We start from the raw sequence: 16,409 nt of genomic DNA, 5'->3' as shown, positions 1-16,409 counted from the left end.
AAGACACCGGCTGAGGCATCGGGATTCTGGCGATGTCTGTTATTAAATCCCAGAGTTCTCAGCCATAATTTCCAAAACCTGTAGTGTCGATGAAAGAAGTGTATTTTCTGTAAATTGACACTGAACAGTAAAACAGGATTTATGATGAGAAGAGCTCCTTCATCTGGATTATAATGTACAAAACTATTAAAGAACTAGGGAAAGAAATTTTGAATGATCGATATATACGTAAGCAAAAGTACTTTCTTCTAATTTATACTTCCTTAGAAAAACCAGGCCAAACTGAAACCAATTTTTTGTTTTTAAAGGTAATGGGCACAATTTCTCCTTTGTTAACAGAGGCTATTATTCAGTCAGTGGCCACAGTCACGTGAGAATTAAGAGCCATGATACCACGGGTCAGGTTTCATCCCAAGACTAGGAACGAGCCATAGAAGATGTTAATTTGGTTCAGTTGACAGACTGCTCCGTACAAATCCTGTTCATATTGCAGAGTTGGGGCTCAGTTTAGTAAAGAAAAAGGTCAAGCACCAGCCCTTCTCAGGACTTACACACTGAGAATCACATTTGCACAAAATGAACTTTCCATGTACAAAAACTGATATGTGAATGGCATCTGATTAGAAATGATCCAATTTTTATTGTTGAAGACATCAGAAATTTGATGCTGGCTTTACTGTTATTTACTAGTTAGGTATAACACGTTATACTTGTGAATACCCTTCTTGTACATAGACATCACCATCTTCCTGCTAAATTTTGGAGGAAATGCTTTAAGCTTAGCTGACAAAAGCAACTTTTCCCAGAGTCTGTGAGATAAGCCATTAGGATTATAGGAAGGAAAAAATTACTTTCCTTTCCAGTTCTTGCTGAGATATAATTGACACATAACCTCGTGTAAGTGTAAGGTGTACAGTAAGATGATCTGATAGACGTACATATTGCGAAATGGTTACCACAGCGGATCGTTTACACATCCCTCACCTCACATCACTACCATTTGGTCATTGTGGTGGTGAGAACATTTCGGACCTACTGTCTTAGCAGCTTGAAAGTACACAGTATGGTACTGTTAGCTAGAGTCACTATGCTGCACGTTTGTTTCCCAGAACCCATCCGTCTTATAACTGGAGGTTTGTGCCCTTTGACCGACACCTCCTCACTCGCACCCCCAGCCCTGGCAACTACCAATCTGCTGTTTCTTTATGAGCAACTTTTTTAGATTCCACATAAAAGGGAGATCACACAGTATTTGTCTTTCTCTGTCTGACTTATTTCACGTAACATACGCCTTCCAGGTTCATCCATGTTGTAGAATTTCCTTCTTTTTTTAATGGCTGAGTAACATTCCATTGTGTATATATACCAATTTTCTTTACCAATTCATCCACTGGTGGACGCTGAGTTGATTCCGTGTCTTGGCTGTTGTGAGCAGTGCTGCAGTGAATATGGGGGAGGTGTGTGCAGACATCTCTTCAGGACGGTGATTTCATTCCCTTTGGATCTAGACCCAGGAGTGGAATTCCTGGACCATCTGAATGTTTTATTTTTAATCTTTTGAGCAACCTCTATACTGTTTTCCATAGTGGCTGCACCAATTTACATTCCTGCCAACAGTGCACAGAGTTCCCTTTTCAAGGAGCTCCTCTTTCATGGAAAAGCTCTACAATGGCATAATGAAGGCAGAGTGGTCCACGATTCCACCCACCTTTTGAACAGTGAATTTCATGGCCCTTAAACAAGCCCTAAAGAGAAAAGGCCTGGTTCATTCTGAGCCTGAGCGCAAACCACTAGCGCAATGCTGGAAAGAGGAACAATTAAACCTGGCTGACAGACCCGGGAATCCCAGCTGTGCAGGCTGTAATGGGGGGTGTGGGGAGGGGGGAGAGGGGGAGAAACGCTCATCTCTTTTTTTCCTTTGTTAAATTTTTAAAAAGAGATTTTATTATTTTAAAGCAGTTTTAGGTTCCCAGCAAAATCAGAGGGCACAGAGCTTTCTCATATACCCTCTGCCCCCATACACACACAGCCTCCTCCCTAATCAGTGTTCCCCACCAGAGTGTTGCATTTGTTACAACTGATGAACCTACAGTGACACGTCATAATCACCCCAAATCCAGAGTTTACGTTAGGGCTCACACTTGGCATTGTACATGCTGTGGGTTTGGACAAAAGTGTAACGACCTGTATCTACCATTATAGTAACATACAGACTATTTTCACTGCTCTAAAAATCCCCTGTTCTCTGCCTATTCATGCCTCCCATCCTCGAGAGCCCCTGGCAACCACTGATCTTGTTACAGTTTCCATAATTTTGCCTTTTCCAGAATGTCTTATAGTTAGAATCCTATTGTATGTAGCCTTTCCAGATTGGCTTCTTTTGCTTGTAATATATTGAGGTTTCTCCGTGTCTTTTCATGGCTTGATAGCTCATTTCTTTTTAGAGCTGATTAATACTCTATTGTCTGGATGTACCACAGTTTATTTATCCGTTCACTTACTGAAGGACATCTTGGTGGCTTCCAAGTTTCGGCATTATGAACACAGCTGCTATAAACATCTGTGTGTTGGTTTTCTGTGTAGACCCAAGTTTTCATTCCTTTGAGTCAATACCAAAGAGGATGACTGCCAGACTGTATGATAAGAATATATTTGGTTTTGTAAGAAACCACCAAACTGTCTTCTAAAGTGCCTGTACCATTTTGCATTCCCACCAGTAATTAAGGAGAATTTCCGTATATTAGAAAAGAAGAAACATCTAGTTTCCTAAGGTGGAAAGTGTTTGCACTGATGTGAATTCTTTTGCTGTATGCCTAGGGTTTACCCACTTGGCAAGGTACTGTAGTTGAGTTCATAGTTTATCGTTTTCAGGATTTAGAAACGTTGATTTCTAACTACCGCCAAATATGAGGGCGAGATTTCTGAGCTCAGCACCTGAGACCTTGTAAGTGGAAAGATCCTAATCCCACCTGCCTCACATGAGCAAAACAGAACCTCCTTCTGCCTGCAAAGATCCTCCTATCCAGCACTGTATTTTATTCTTCAAATAAAGCGGTTTTGAATTTTTCAATGTTAAAAACACGGCACTAGCAAGTACCAGATGCCAAGAGTCACTGTAAATAACAAACCAAATCATCATCAAAGAAATCAGAGGAAAACATATTTTAATTTCACATCTCCAGCGTGAACAACAGAAATCAGAATGAAATCACACGATGGAAAGTGCAGTGAAAAAAATTGGGGGAAGTATCCTTTCTAGTGTGAATTAAATCACTTTGAAAGAGGCACTGGCCAAACAAAAAGGTAAGTGGGTAGCAGTATGAAAGGAACACTAATCCCCCTCAAATCACATCATAGACTTTTTAGGGCTGGAAGAGATATTCAAGATGATTCTCTCTCACCTCTTCACTCAGCAGATAAGAAAACTGAGGCCAAGAGATAAGTGAACTTGGCAAGATCACTAGCGGCAGGGTTGGGACCAGGATGGAAAATTAGCTGCATCTGACTATCCATCTGGGTGATCTTGAAGTAAATGAGATCCTCCCTAAAAAAAGGCTATTTCCATGATCATGGCTTCTCTGGGGGCACATAGGCAGCTCCCCAAACAAGCGGAACATTATAAATCTTAAAAAAGCCGCGTTATAAGGAGCTACTCACTCCCTGACCAAACCCAACACTGGCAAAGTGAGAGCCTTGGTCCTGATGTGCTCACTAATAGCTAATATTTTTTCCAGATCCTTATCAAACATTCCAATAATTTCTATGTTAAGAGGAAGTGCACAGTGGGAATTCTCCCAGGCAACTTATAACTACTTCAGAAGGGCTGTGGACAGCAAGGGCTTCAGCAAAGCCCTTGGCAGGTCAAACTGAGTATCAGTAAATCTGAAAGAGTATTGCTTTGAAGAGCTTTTGAAATTTCTTTGAAGTTACACTAACTCACTTGGTCAGATCTTCTTCCTCCAACCAGAATTAGGGAGCACGCTCAATTTCTTCACCTGACAATCGGGGAAACACCTGCAGAGAAAGCTTAAGACACTTATCCAAGGAGGCCCAGTGTGTCTGCAGGAGCAGGACGGAAGCCAGGACCTGGACTGCCAGGCCAGGGGGGGGGGGTCTGTGCCTGGAGGATCAGGTTTCCCTTCTTAGAGCCAATATCTCCCTCTGCTGAGTCTTTGGCAAGTTTACATTCTGCCCATGAAAATCTGGGCTCCAAAATGAAGGAACACGCAGAAGTAAACTGGTCATAAAACTAGCCTTTACACCTGAAGTAAGCATTATTCTCACGAGCACAGCTTCTAAGAGCACATCATAGGGGCTTCCCTGGTGGCGCAGTAGTAAAGAATCCGCCTACCAATGCAGGGGACACGGGTTCGAGCCCTGGTCCGGGAAGATCCCACATGCCGCGGAGCAACTAAGCCCGTGCACCACAACTACTGAGCCCGCGTGCCACAACTGCTGAAGCCCACGTGCCTAGAGCCCGTGCTCTGCAACAAGAGAAGCCACCACAATGAGAAGCCTGCGCGCCGGAACGAAGAGTAGCCCCCACTCGCCGCAACTAGAGAAAGACCACGCACGGCAGCGAAGACCCAACGCAGCCAAAAATAAATAAACAAAATAAATAAATTTATTTAAAAAATAAAGAGTACATTATATACCAGGTTATGGTTTTTTTCATGGATTTTTAAAGGCATTACTTTGTTTCCTTTGTTAGCCTTCACTGCATGTTGCCCACTTTGATGTTAGTCGAGCACTGAACCATCCCTCTTTCAGTCATACAAGGGTATTCTTAAGGCAGAATTTAAACAAATAAATAACTACAAAATTTCACTTTACTGGAATACTGACCCTTACATTTTCTTCGCTTTTCCATTTCTCATATGCACAGCTGGTGATGTGAATTCTGATCCTCTCGTCACCTGCCCCACCTCTTTTCTCTTCCAGGTGAGAGGAGAGCCTTAACTTCAGGATGGGGGATGGCAAATGAAAAGGAGACTCATTTGCCTGTGGCCGCACAAGGAGCCCAGAGCCCTGTGGACGTTCGCTGCACCCTCCCACCTACAAGCCTCTCACCCCTCCTCTTCGTCTCCTCACCCCAGGGTTCTCGGAGCCGACAGCCTGGTTAGCCTTCGGGAATGTTTCCGCAGAGTTCCGGGACTTGGGGCTGCCCTTTTCTTCCCCGACTACAGCACGCTGCTCAGGCTCCAAAATGAGGTCTGAGAGGAAATCCCCAAGGAAAACACCCCCATCTTCCCCCCATCCTCACACATTACGACTCTTACGCGCGCACATGGCCCAATATTACAGCAAGACGTGAACCATTTCCTAGAACGAGTCCTGATTTTATCCTCGCCCTCACTTCGACTGTATTTTTCTTTATGTTCCCACTCTTGCAGATTACTATGATCAATCCTGTCACTAAGCTATGGTTTCAGAGATGCATCTTGGCGGCCTGGTCACCTCTCCCACCTGCCCTCCATTAGCCATAACATGAAAAGAATGTTCCCTACCTTTCGCTGAAGCTTCTCCACAACTGTACACCTGCAATAGGAGAAGTAAATGTGAGATGTTAATGGAGGTATTTTCCTCGAGGCATTTCTCAACTTAGAAATATTCTGAGCTATGTTAAATGGACCGCTTAGATCTTAAAACTCTAGAAACGATCAGTTCACACAGCGTATACTTCTGCTACCATAACTCATTCAGGCAAGCTGTCCACAAATATCCATTGAGATTCTACTATATGCAAAACGCTTGGATAGGTAGCATGGAAGACGGAGCACCATATAACACACGGTCCTGCCTCAGGGACTGTACTGTCCAATGGGGCAGACCGAACCCACACTCAAGCAAATCTGAACCGAGGTAGGTGGTGTAGGAACTCTACAAGAAACACAAGCCGTGGGAGTTCAGGGAGGAGAGAAAACGTGGCTGGTCAAGAAAGCAGCAATAACAGAGGTGGTATTTGAGGGGAACTCTGAAATGGTACTGACAAAGGAGAACTGAAACAACTGCTACTTGAGAAAGGAGATTTTTATCTATTCATTCTCTAGGTGTTTTGAGCTTGTATCTATGCTCAAATGAAATCAACATTTGTATACACACACACACACACACATACACCTCGATCTCATCTGCTCTTAATTCTCCAATAACTTTCTTCGCTGGCCTATGCCTTGACACTATACTCCCCGCTACCAGCTTTAATGAAGTTCAAGAAAAGAAATGGCCAAGAGGTGCTTTTTCCATCGGACAAATGCCAAAGATGTTGTCCCTTTTGTTCTTCAGCGTCCCCTAGTAAAGATGCATGTGATAAATTCTTCTTAAAATTCAGCCGCAGGAAAAAGTTTCTCCAAACTGCTTGCATCCTTTTATCAGATTATTAGAATTATGCAAATGATCTGGTTTTGCTTTCTGCCTAGATGAACAGACAAAGAAGATGTAGTGTATACATATATCACGATGAAACACTATTTGGCCATAAAAAAAGAATGAAATCTTGTCATCTGTGGCAACATGGGTGGACCTGAGGGTATTAGGCTAAGTGAAATAAGTCAGACAGAGAAAAACAAATACTGTATGATTTCACTTATATGTGGAATCTAAAAAAACAAGTGAAGAAACAAAACAGAAAGAGACTCATAGATACAGAGAACAAACTGATAGTTGCCAGAGGGGAGGGGGTGGGGAGCTAGACAAAAACAGGTGAGGGGGATTAAGAGGTACAAACTCCCAGCTATAAAATAAATACGTCATGAGGATGTAATGCACACATACAGAATCTAATTAATAATATTGTAACAACTTTGTATGGAGACAGATGGTAACTGGTCTTCCTGCAGTGATCATTTCACAATGTATAAAATACTGAGTCACTATGTGGTACACCTGAAATCTGAATAATATTGTGCTAATTGTAACAAAAGCATTGGAAAAATGAGTACAGTTGCTGGCTACGGAGCGAGGACGTTAGAACGGTGAGGACAGCAGCGCCGCAATAGCTGAACGTAGACCAGGGCGGGGCAGCACAGGGCTGAGGACGGTGCCGTGTAAGAGGCTGAGCAGGGGCGCGCTTGAACTAGGGTCACGGAGCCGGTGCAATGGGAGTGAGGGGCCGGGGTGGGGCTGGACAGGAGGAAGCACCGAGGACTGACTGCCAGCCTTGCAGGGGCTGGAGGCAGAACTTGCGAAGGCTAAGGTCAAAGGCGCAGGGATGGTCTCGGGGACTGAAGCCGGGCTTCACACGAGCCATCAGGGCACGAGTGGGAATGACAGAGCATGGCGTGGGCACAAAGGCCTACAGTTCACAGGCCACGAATGCAGGTGGGTCCACGTTCAACCGCGACCGGAAGCGGCATCAAATGGATAGTGTAGATTTGGCAGGAGGAAAGGCATAAAGGGACAGCAGTTGGCGATGCCTCCACAGGTGGCGTGCAGGAACTTGCTGAGCCCTCCTCCACTGCCCAGCGCGGTCGTTGAAGACCATCTCAAAGACAGCGGGGTGCGGAAATTACTGGTTCTTTGGCAAAGAGACAGAAGGAGAAGGGGGTCAAGAAAAACTGAAGGCCGCAGGAGGAGTTTCCCACACCGCAGAAGCATCCCCAGAGCCCAGAGGAAGGGGTTAATTCTGGGGAGCACACAGTCAAGCGCACAACAGCGAGGCCATGAGAGAGAAATCCATCACGGCCAAGGGCGTCCACACTGGTGACTCAGAAACCAGAGACACGGGGTCCCTGGGTTTCGCAACGATTAAGTCCCAAGAAGGTATCGCCACACTTCTGCTCACCTATTTCGTATTAAGTACCTAAGACGGTAGACGGTATTAAAGATATGATGGAGAGAGAGGAGAGGTACAATTAAATCTTAACAAGAGAGTCTTAATCCCTTCAGCCAAAAATGCTGTGGGAAGCGGGGAAGCTGGCGGAGAGGCGAGGGGCCAGATGACCTGGGGGTCCTTTCCTCACTGCTCCTGCCGTAGGGCCAGGGTAGCCCATGAGAGCCCGGCGGCTCTGGATGAAGCCATGGAGCTACCATCCCCGCATCTGGATCCAACTTGAAGCCGATTCTGCACCTCCCTGGTCATCACTGCAGGGCCCTGGGCTGAAGGGCCTGCAAAGCCAGGCTCTGCCGACCACGCATGGGGCTCAATGGGCCTTTGTCCTAAAAGACTCGACTGCAGAGGACGACGCAGGCTCCAGCGCTGCCTCGGCCACAGACTGGGAGCGCTGGGAGAGCACGGCCAGGAGCCCTGCTTCTCCTTGTTTCCTCATGCAATAGAAACACTGCATTCAGAGCAATGTCCCCCGGTGAAAACCTGGACAGAAAGATTGGCCTGTGACAAATGCCCGCCCTACAGGCTGGAGCGGGAGAGGTGGACTCGGGCAGAGAGGCACTGGTGAGAGGAAGGCGCTCAACATGGGCCGACTGATGGGTGAACAGACCCATGCTGTTCCAGTCGCGGGTCGGAGCTAGAGAGAGGGGCGCGTTACTGACTGAGGTGCTTCTGTTTCACGCTCTTGTCTGACCCTTAGACAACCCTGTGGTATAAGGAGGATTTGCCATTTCACAGGATAAAGAGGTTCGGATTATGTAGGAGGCTGAATAACGGCCCCCAAAGGTATCGGGTCTTAATCCCCGAAACCTGCAACATGTTACTTTATATGGAAAATGGGATTTACCAAACGTGACGAAGTTATGGGCTATGAAATGGGGACACTGTCCTGGATTATCCAGGTGAGGCCCAAATGGAATCACAAGTGTCCTTGCAAGAGGAAGGCAGAGGGAGACTTGGCAGAGGGAGACTTGACACAGGCAGAGAAGGAGGTGAGGGGATCACAAAGGCACAGACTGGAGAGATGCCCTACAAGCCAAGGATACCAGCAACCGGCAGAAGCTGGGATGCTCAAGGAATCCGGGAGCATGGCCCTGCCCACACCTCATTTTGGCCCCGTGATACTGATTATGGACTGTAAGAGAAGACACTTCTGTTGTACTGAGGCACCAAGCTTGTGGTAATTTGTCACTGCAGCCGCAGGAAACCAAAACGGTCTTTGACGGGGCCTCTCCACATCTGAGAAATGGAGCCGACTAGCTCTAGAAGACTGGTATTCTTCCCACCCTACCACCCTAATTTTTTAAAGGACTGAATCTTTGCAGTGGAGAGCTTTCCTGCAACTTAATATGAAAGCTGCACATTTGCAAGAACGTCAAGCTGGTGAGGCAATGCAGGGAATGGTCCTCGTGAGAGTGAGAGAAGGACAGTCACGACGTCTTTCCACTTCATCCTTGCCCGCCCCCCCCCCCCATTTCCGTTCCTTAAAACTTGTGCCCAGACTGGGACCAAATTTGTACACCACTGAAAACAGCGAGATGCTCAGCTTGCTTTGTGAGGTCCTTTGCCCTACTGAGCTAGAATGACTGCAGGTAAAATAGGTTAAGTGGCTATTTCTTCTAAGATTCCTCTGAGGGAGCTCCTAGAGGGTGAAAATGTTATCAAGTCTATTTGAGAGAAACAGGTTCTCCTCTTATCAGTTATGAATCAAGGCAGAAACACAGGTATCGCCATGCGTTGATCTCACCAACCCCAGCACAAAGCCCTACAGCTCGGAGATGTCCCACCTCTAGGCAGAATTAATACATCTGGCGTAAACAGAAAGTAGCAGGCCAGGTGCCTGTTAGGGTTAGAAGGCAGAGAGTTAGGTGTCTGTTCTCTGAAACAGAAAAGAGGTGGGTGGGAGGAGGGGAGGGAGAGAAGGAAGAATGTGTACAAGAATATAAACTAAATCTACAGATTCAAGAAAAGCAATATCCGGACAAAACCCACCTGTTCACCTTCCCAGAACAGTGAATGAAGGGATCACCTTCAAACCTTGAAACACACACATGTAAAACAATCTTTCTAAATGGCTTATACATGAGTTAGTTTAAGAACCCTAAAGACTTAAAATATAAACCAGATTTAAAGCACACCATAGAACAATATGATGGTACATCCATAACAGACAATGGTACATCCGTAACAGCCTATATCCCTGGTCCCAGGGTCAGTGTTAGGGAGGAAAGGGTGCCTCCCACAAGCAGCTTCAGTATCCCCGCCAGGGCTAGGGTCCTGGACAGTTCTTACGTGCATCCACCTATATGGAGCCCTACCAAAATCATCCCTCCATCTGGGGCTACTTTCAGTGGAATCAACTGCTTCACTGTAACCCCCTCTTCACTATTTTTGATCAAATCAATCTTATTTCACTTAATTTCATGGGGCTCAATTATTCCAAGCAGGGATTTTTGTCTATCTACAAAAACTAGCTCAAACCCTGGTAGAAAGAAGCTCCTCCAAGTATGGAAGAGCCTGACTCAGATTTATGATATAGTTAAATTACTCAGAAAACCTCAAGTACATTTTTTTAAATAATTCAAGTTCTCACTTGAATTTTTTGAAAAATTTGGTGTTTAAAATGAATTTATTTTTCAATTCATTTTTAAAAATGAATTTAACCCGTTACTTGTTTCTAAGCCCTGAACTTATTGTTTTTCTCCACAGAGGCAGAGAAAAAATTTATATAAACTAGTCCATTTTCCAACGGCCCAGTTTCATCACGTGGGATGTAATAAATATTTAACTGTTATCCTCACTGCAGCCTACTTGAATACCAAAATGGTATTTAAAATAACGGCACTTATGGGGGCTTCCCTGGTGGCGCAGTGGTTGAGAGTCCGCCTGCCGATGCAGGGGACACGGGTTCGTGCTCCGGTCTGGGAAGATCCCACATGCCGCGGAGCGGCTGGGCCCGTGAGCCATGGCCGCTGAGCCTGCGCGTCCGGAGCCTGTCCTCCGCAACGGGAGAGGCCACAACAGTGAGAGGCCCGCGTAACGCATAAAAAAAAAAAAAAAAAAAAAAAAAAAATAACGGCACTTAGAGCCAAAAGAGAAACCAACACACACAAACCTTTCGCCCAGCAGCAGTAGCTATGACTATGGACAATGTCAGTTAAATAAATAATAAATAGTAAATAAATTTAATAAATTTAAAAATAATATTTAACAAACATTCAAAATAGAAAAGTCAGTGCCGTACCCTAACCTGTACCCTAAACCGTACCCGTTCCCTAAGCCTAACCCTAACCCTTACCCGAAGCCTTACCCTAACGCGTACCCTAATCCTAACCCGTACGCTAACACTAACCCGTACCCTAAACCTACGCTCACCCTAAACCGTTGTCGTACCCTAACCTGTCCCCTAAACCGTCCCCGTCCCCTGTATAATCTGTTATTTTGCTCCATTTCAAAGACTGCTCGGTTAATCTGCCTATACAAAGGTCAAACATTCAGGGTCTAGAAAATTAAATACCATAAAAATGAATGTTGAGTTTTCTTACCTCTTGTTCTAGACAAAACCATATCCTTTATTATTTGCATAATAACACGTCCAAGGATCATGACAGAAATCAGGTGATACACTCTCCATGGAGTCAGTGCAAGGAACCTATCACAGCAAAAACAGACAAATCATTATTTCAACTTGAGGACTGTACCTTTTTTTAAAATCTAGGTTTACTTTCTGCCACAGAAACAAAAAATACATTCAATAATGATTTCACTTGTCAAAAGCACCCTCAACGTGACCACATGAAAGCCACTTAATAGCATCAAAGTCAGGGAAGTAAAAGCACTGGAGCCATGTGGACTTTTGTGCCAGGCTTTCTGCTCTAACCTCCAATCTGGGCAGAAGATTTGCTATTTTGGGTATGGCCCAAATATCACTCTGCTAACAGATGGAACAGAACTGACCTGGAGCAGAATCATGATGGACTAAAATTAAAAAGGCAGAGCAGCAGGGTTTTTTCACGCACAAGAGAAGCCGGAGTAGATGCCCTTTACTTGCTGTCCTCTGTCTTACGGTTTTCTCTTATGCCACATCCACTTCTTTAAATCCTACCCCCCACCCAACCAATCTCTTAAAAACAGCAGTTATTAGGGATCCAATCTGCTAGCCCTTTCTAAGATCACTGCCCTTTTGTCTATCTGCCCACCTCGTCTCCAGAGGGAAACAAAGAATTCTTTATCACGAACAGCACACAGACCCTACAGTACTTTTTGTCTTGTTTTGTTTTTGATTGGGTTTATAAAGGAATGCAATGGCAAGGAAGTCACAAGGAGCTCTGAGCCTTCATATAGAGGCTGAAGCCCGTTCCACGTAAGTTCGTTGGCTAAGCTACCAATTAATATTGACTTTGGTGTAATCATAACTCAGAAAAATCAATTTAACAGAAATGTCATTTAATACTAGTTGTAAGGCAGTGTGGGATGTATAAAGAAGCAAAGAACACATGAATACTGCCTTCTAGGAACTTACTTCCTCATCAGAGAGATGAACACAGGCTGCACTAACAAAAGTCCAAGGCAATGAGTCTTGGTGCTATAGCAAGACACGAGCAAAGAGCAAAGAGAAACAAAGGAGGAGAAGTGATTAGCTCCAAATCAGGGAAGATTTATAAAAAGTGGCATTGAACTTGGTCTGGGAGGATGGATGCAATTCAGAGGAAAACAGAAGCTGTTCCAATTGGAGGACACAACATGAGCAGAAGATAAGAGTCAGGCAAGGGTGAGGTGTGCCTGGGGCGTGCAAGTGGTCTGGGATGGCCCTGCGGAAGCAGAGGGATAAACAAGAGAGTTGGGAGACTGGCAGAGAGAAGAAATTGAGGTGCCAGGCTGGGGGCAGACTATGGCAAGCCCTGAAGGATATGTAGGGAGTTTAGTTGTCACTACTGACAACAGAGAGAAAGCCAAAGGTACAGAGTAGGTAAATGAAATGATGAGTGGTTTAGGAAAAGGCCTGGGGGCAGCAGAGAGGATGAGGTGGAGTAGGGAGGAAGCACGGAGGCCAGGACGTCTGATAGAAGGTAATGCAATGTGCTTGATGAGAAATGGTCAACGTGAGATGCTGGTGAAGTTGTGGGTAAAACCTCTCCCAGGGGCTTCCCTGGTGGCGCAGCTGTTGAGAGTCCGCCTGCCGATGCAGGGGACACGGGTTCGTGTCCCGGTCCGGGAAGATTTCACATGCCGCGGAGCGGCTGGGCCCATGAGCCGTGGCTGCTGAGCCTGCGTGTCCGGAGCCTGTGCTCCGCAACGGGAGAGGCCACAACAGTGAGAGGCCCGCGTATCACCAAAAAAAAAAAACCTCTCCCAAAATGTGGACAACCCAATTTCCATGTCTGGCTGTAATGTTACCTGTGCGTGTGACCTGGGCCAGAGTGGGCAGAATAGGTCAGTGCTTCTTTAATATTGGTCTGCAACTGCCAGTAGCTTGGCTGCCTGGGAAGCTTGTTAAAATACAGACTCCCAGACCCCAGGGTCCGCCCCCGCCGGATCCTCCGAAACAGGTGGTCTAATTACTAGTGTTTACATTCAATAAACATTTATTTACGGGGGCCTACACTGCGCCAGGCACTGTGCTACCAAAAAGGAATAAACGGTGGACAATATATGCAGAGGCAGGAGCAGACCTAAAAGACAACCCACGATGCCAACATCCACATCTTCAGTAACAATAACTGGTTCTTCCACTACGGGTCTAACACTTGCTCTATTTTCGAGCTCTTATGTTTCTTTTAACCCGAGTTGTTTTTTGGTATTTATTTTCTTTTTGGCTTACCTGCTCGCTGTCAGTTTATGATTAATTATTGCGCTTGTCTGTGTGCCAGCCTCTCTGTTTTCCCCACCTCACACTGAAGTGGCAGTTTTCAAAATTTTTGATAGTGATCCACCATAAGAAATCCATTTACCTCTAAATACATAGAAATGAAACCGAAGTTTCAAAAATAATATTTATCCTTACAAATGTGTGATGCTTTCTGATACTTTCCTCCAATTCCATTATATTTTTAAATGCTGACTCTGGCTCACTAAAGTGACTCCACAAGTGAGTTGTAACTCACAGTGTGACTCCCATTGCATTGGAGGGAATCTGCAACTGTTAGATTAGTATGTTTCATTAGAATAGCCTTCTTGGCAGAGTCAGGCAAAACCCTAGGGGAGAAAGTTCCCTCAAGTCTAAAGGTCTTCTGAGCTAGCCAGGAAGCCATTTAAGTATCTTTTAAAAACCAAAGAAATGCAAAACCAACTGAAGCAATGAAGGTCATTAGTTATTCTTTTAGTGGAAATTACAATCTTCCAGGAATAGAAAAATTAGGGAATGACAGGACTTTGACCCACCCCGCCCTGGCTGCCAGAAGCCCTCCTTTAGAGGACATTGCCGTAGCAACTCCCAAGAGCACTGGGGATGCGCACCCCACCACCCCACCCCACCCCCGTGTTCCCTGGGCCAGGGTATAGTTGGCATCTTGCCCAAGGGTCTCATTGGTCATTAAGAATCCTCAACCAGATGAGAAAGCAAACCCAACAACTACTTGGGATGGTAATGCCATACCTGTATGGGATTGCATGTCTCCTTGGTAGATGAGCATCTTTGCAGCCCAAGAATTAAGCATAGACATGTTCGAGAAACTAAGTCCTAATAGTAATAATCTGTACTTAGAAAACCCTGCACGTATTTGGTGTTTTAATTATTTTTTTTACTGCCTACGATAATTCGTCTCACGGTTCCAATTTAAACTATGTAGTATAATTTAGAGTTGTGATTTGAAATTAAAATCTTAGGAACATCTATGAGTTTATTTATTTTACAGGAACTGCCTAATATTGGGAGATCTTGGTTGTTAGATAAAGTCATTTTTTTAAAAACTTCTATTTTGGTAACTTTCGAATATATCCAAAAGGAGAGACCAAAGTATAATAAACCCAGCCTCAACAATTCTCCATTCATGGCCAATCTTGTTTCTTCTATATTCCCACCCACCAAGCTCCCCTCACCACATACACACCTAAATTATTTGAAGCAAATATCAAGCATCATATAATTTAACTTGTAAATGTTGTCATTTATCTTCAAAAACAAAAAAGCACTTTTTAACCTAACAACAATACCACTATCACACCTAATAAAATTGCTTTACTTTCTTAATGTCATCAGATACCTGTCAGCATTCACATTTGCCCGGTCATCTTTTACACACATGTACACACGTGACACACACACACACACACACACACACAGAGTACAAGAATGAAACAGAATCTGAAAAAGTCATACACTGAAACGGATAGATGTGAGTTATAAGTTTCCTGTAATTTATAGGTCTCCTGCCCGCCCCCATCTCTCTATCTCTCTTGCTCTTTCTCTTTTATTTATTTATTTTTTTTTGCTGAAAATTTCTGCGGAAGAAACAGACTCGTTTTGTCCGGTGAAGTTTTCCAGAGTCAGAGAATCACCCCCTTGTATCCTTGTGGTTTAGTTTGACATTTTCCTTTACCCCCTGCTGCAGACTGGAAAAGTTGGCAGTTGCATCTAGAGTCTTGACCAGATTGAGGTTCAATCGTTTTTCCTACAGAGCTGCATGATAGGTGGAGGTGTGTGTTCCCACCAGGAGGCGCATACTGTCTGGTGTCTCTATTTTTGTGACATTAGCAGCCATTCATGATGACTGCCTGGCATCGATTCCTCAGGGACTACCCAGGGGTAGGAGCCCTTCATTCTTGCTACGGGTATTAGCTGGGTCACATCTATAAAGAGAAACTCCCCTTCAGCAATGTTTGATGACCGGAAGAGACGGATCTCATGGGAAAGGCAGGATCAACGCTTGATTCTTTCTCTTTATTTACCAGCCTTCAAGATAATGAGACAGTTCCTTAGTATCCCCTAAAGGCAACAAAGTTGGTTTGGGTCATTACTTTTTTTTTTTTTTTTAGTGTTATTGTGAATGATGTACTCCAGCCCGCTGCAGTCTCATCCCTACTGACCATCAAGTGGCCCATCTTGGCTGGTGGCAGCTTAATCAGGTTGGTTCCTGAGTCTCTTAGTATAACCTTAGTAACCTTTGATAATAAAGTACTTTAAAGGGACAGGGAAAACATAAAATTTACAAATGCAGTTTAAAATGTTGAAGGGAGTATAGTGAAACTTTTTAATAAAACCAGTCATTCACCAAAGACTCTCTTGAAAATGCTTGTTAAAGTCTGATCGATTTATAAACAAAATAGTAAGTTGTGTTAGTTAAAATTGAAAGCTCAAAGAAAAACAAGGGTTTCAACCTTACTTAATCAAAATTTATTTTTTAAAAGGTAGTTGAACAGAGTTGTTTCAAACCAATCTTTTTTTTATATGAAAACTGTCTCATAGGACATCACAAAAAAAAAAATCCTTGTCTGCGGGACGTAAGCAATTCTGACGCTGGCGCTCTGTGGCACCACTCAGAGAAAGACTACACTTTCACCCAACCCATGATTCCCTCAGTGAGAATCACCCATCTCTACTGAAATACATCTCATATCGGGGAGCTCAGCATGTCTTCAGCAT

At 44.4% G+C, this 16,409-nt stretch overlaps 1 protein-coding gene across 1 annotated transcript in view; it reads right to left on the bottom strand.

The window, feature by feature from the left end:
- RETREG1 (reticulophagy regulator 1) overlaps positions 1 to 16,409 on the bottom strand; it is a 123,636-nt gene that overhangs the window by 79,552 nt on the left and 27,675 nt on the right. Inside the window, exons 2-3 of the mRNA XM_032626445.1 lie at positions 11,374 to 11,480; positions 5,508 to 5,538 (exon numbers count right to left, since the gene is read on the bottom strand). Of these exons, the coding sequence (XP_032482336.1) occupies positions 5,508 to 5,538; positions 11,374 to 11,480 (138 nt within the window). The remainder of the gene's footprint in view (positions 1 to 5,507; positions 5,539 to 11,373; positions 11,481 to 16,409) is intronic.

This window comes from Phocoena sinus, chromosome 3, assembly GCF_008692025.1.
Source record: "Phocoena sinus isolate mPhoSin1 chromosome 3, mPhoSin1.pri, whole genome shotgun sequence".
Lineage (NCBI taxonomy): Eukaryota > Metazoa > Chordata > Mammalia > Artiodactyla > Phocoenidae > Phocoena > Phocoena sinus.
This window is presented reverse-complemented; position numbering and strand designations above follow the sequence as displayed.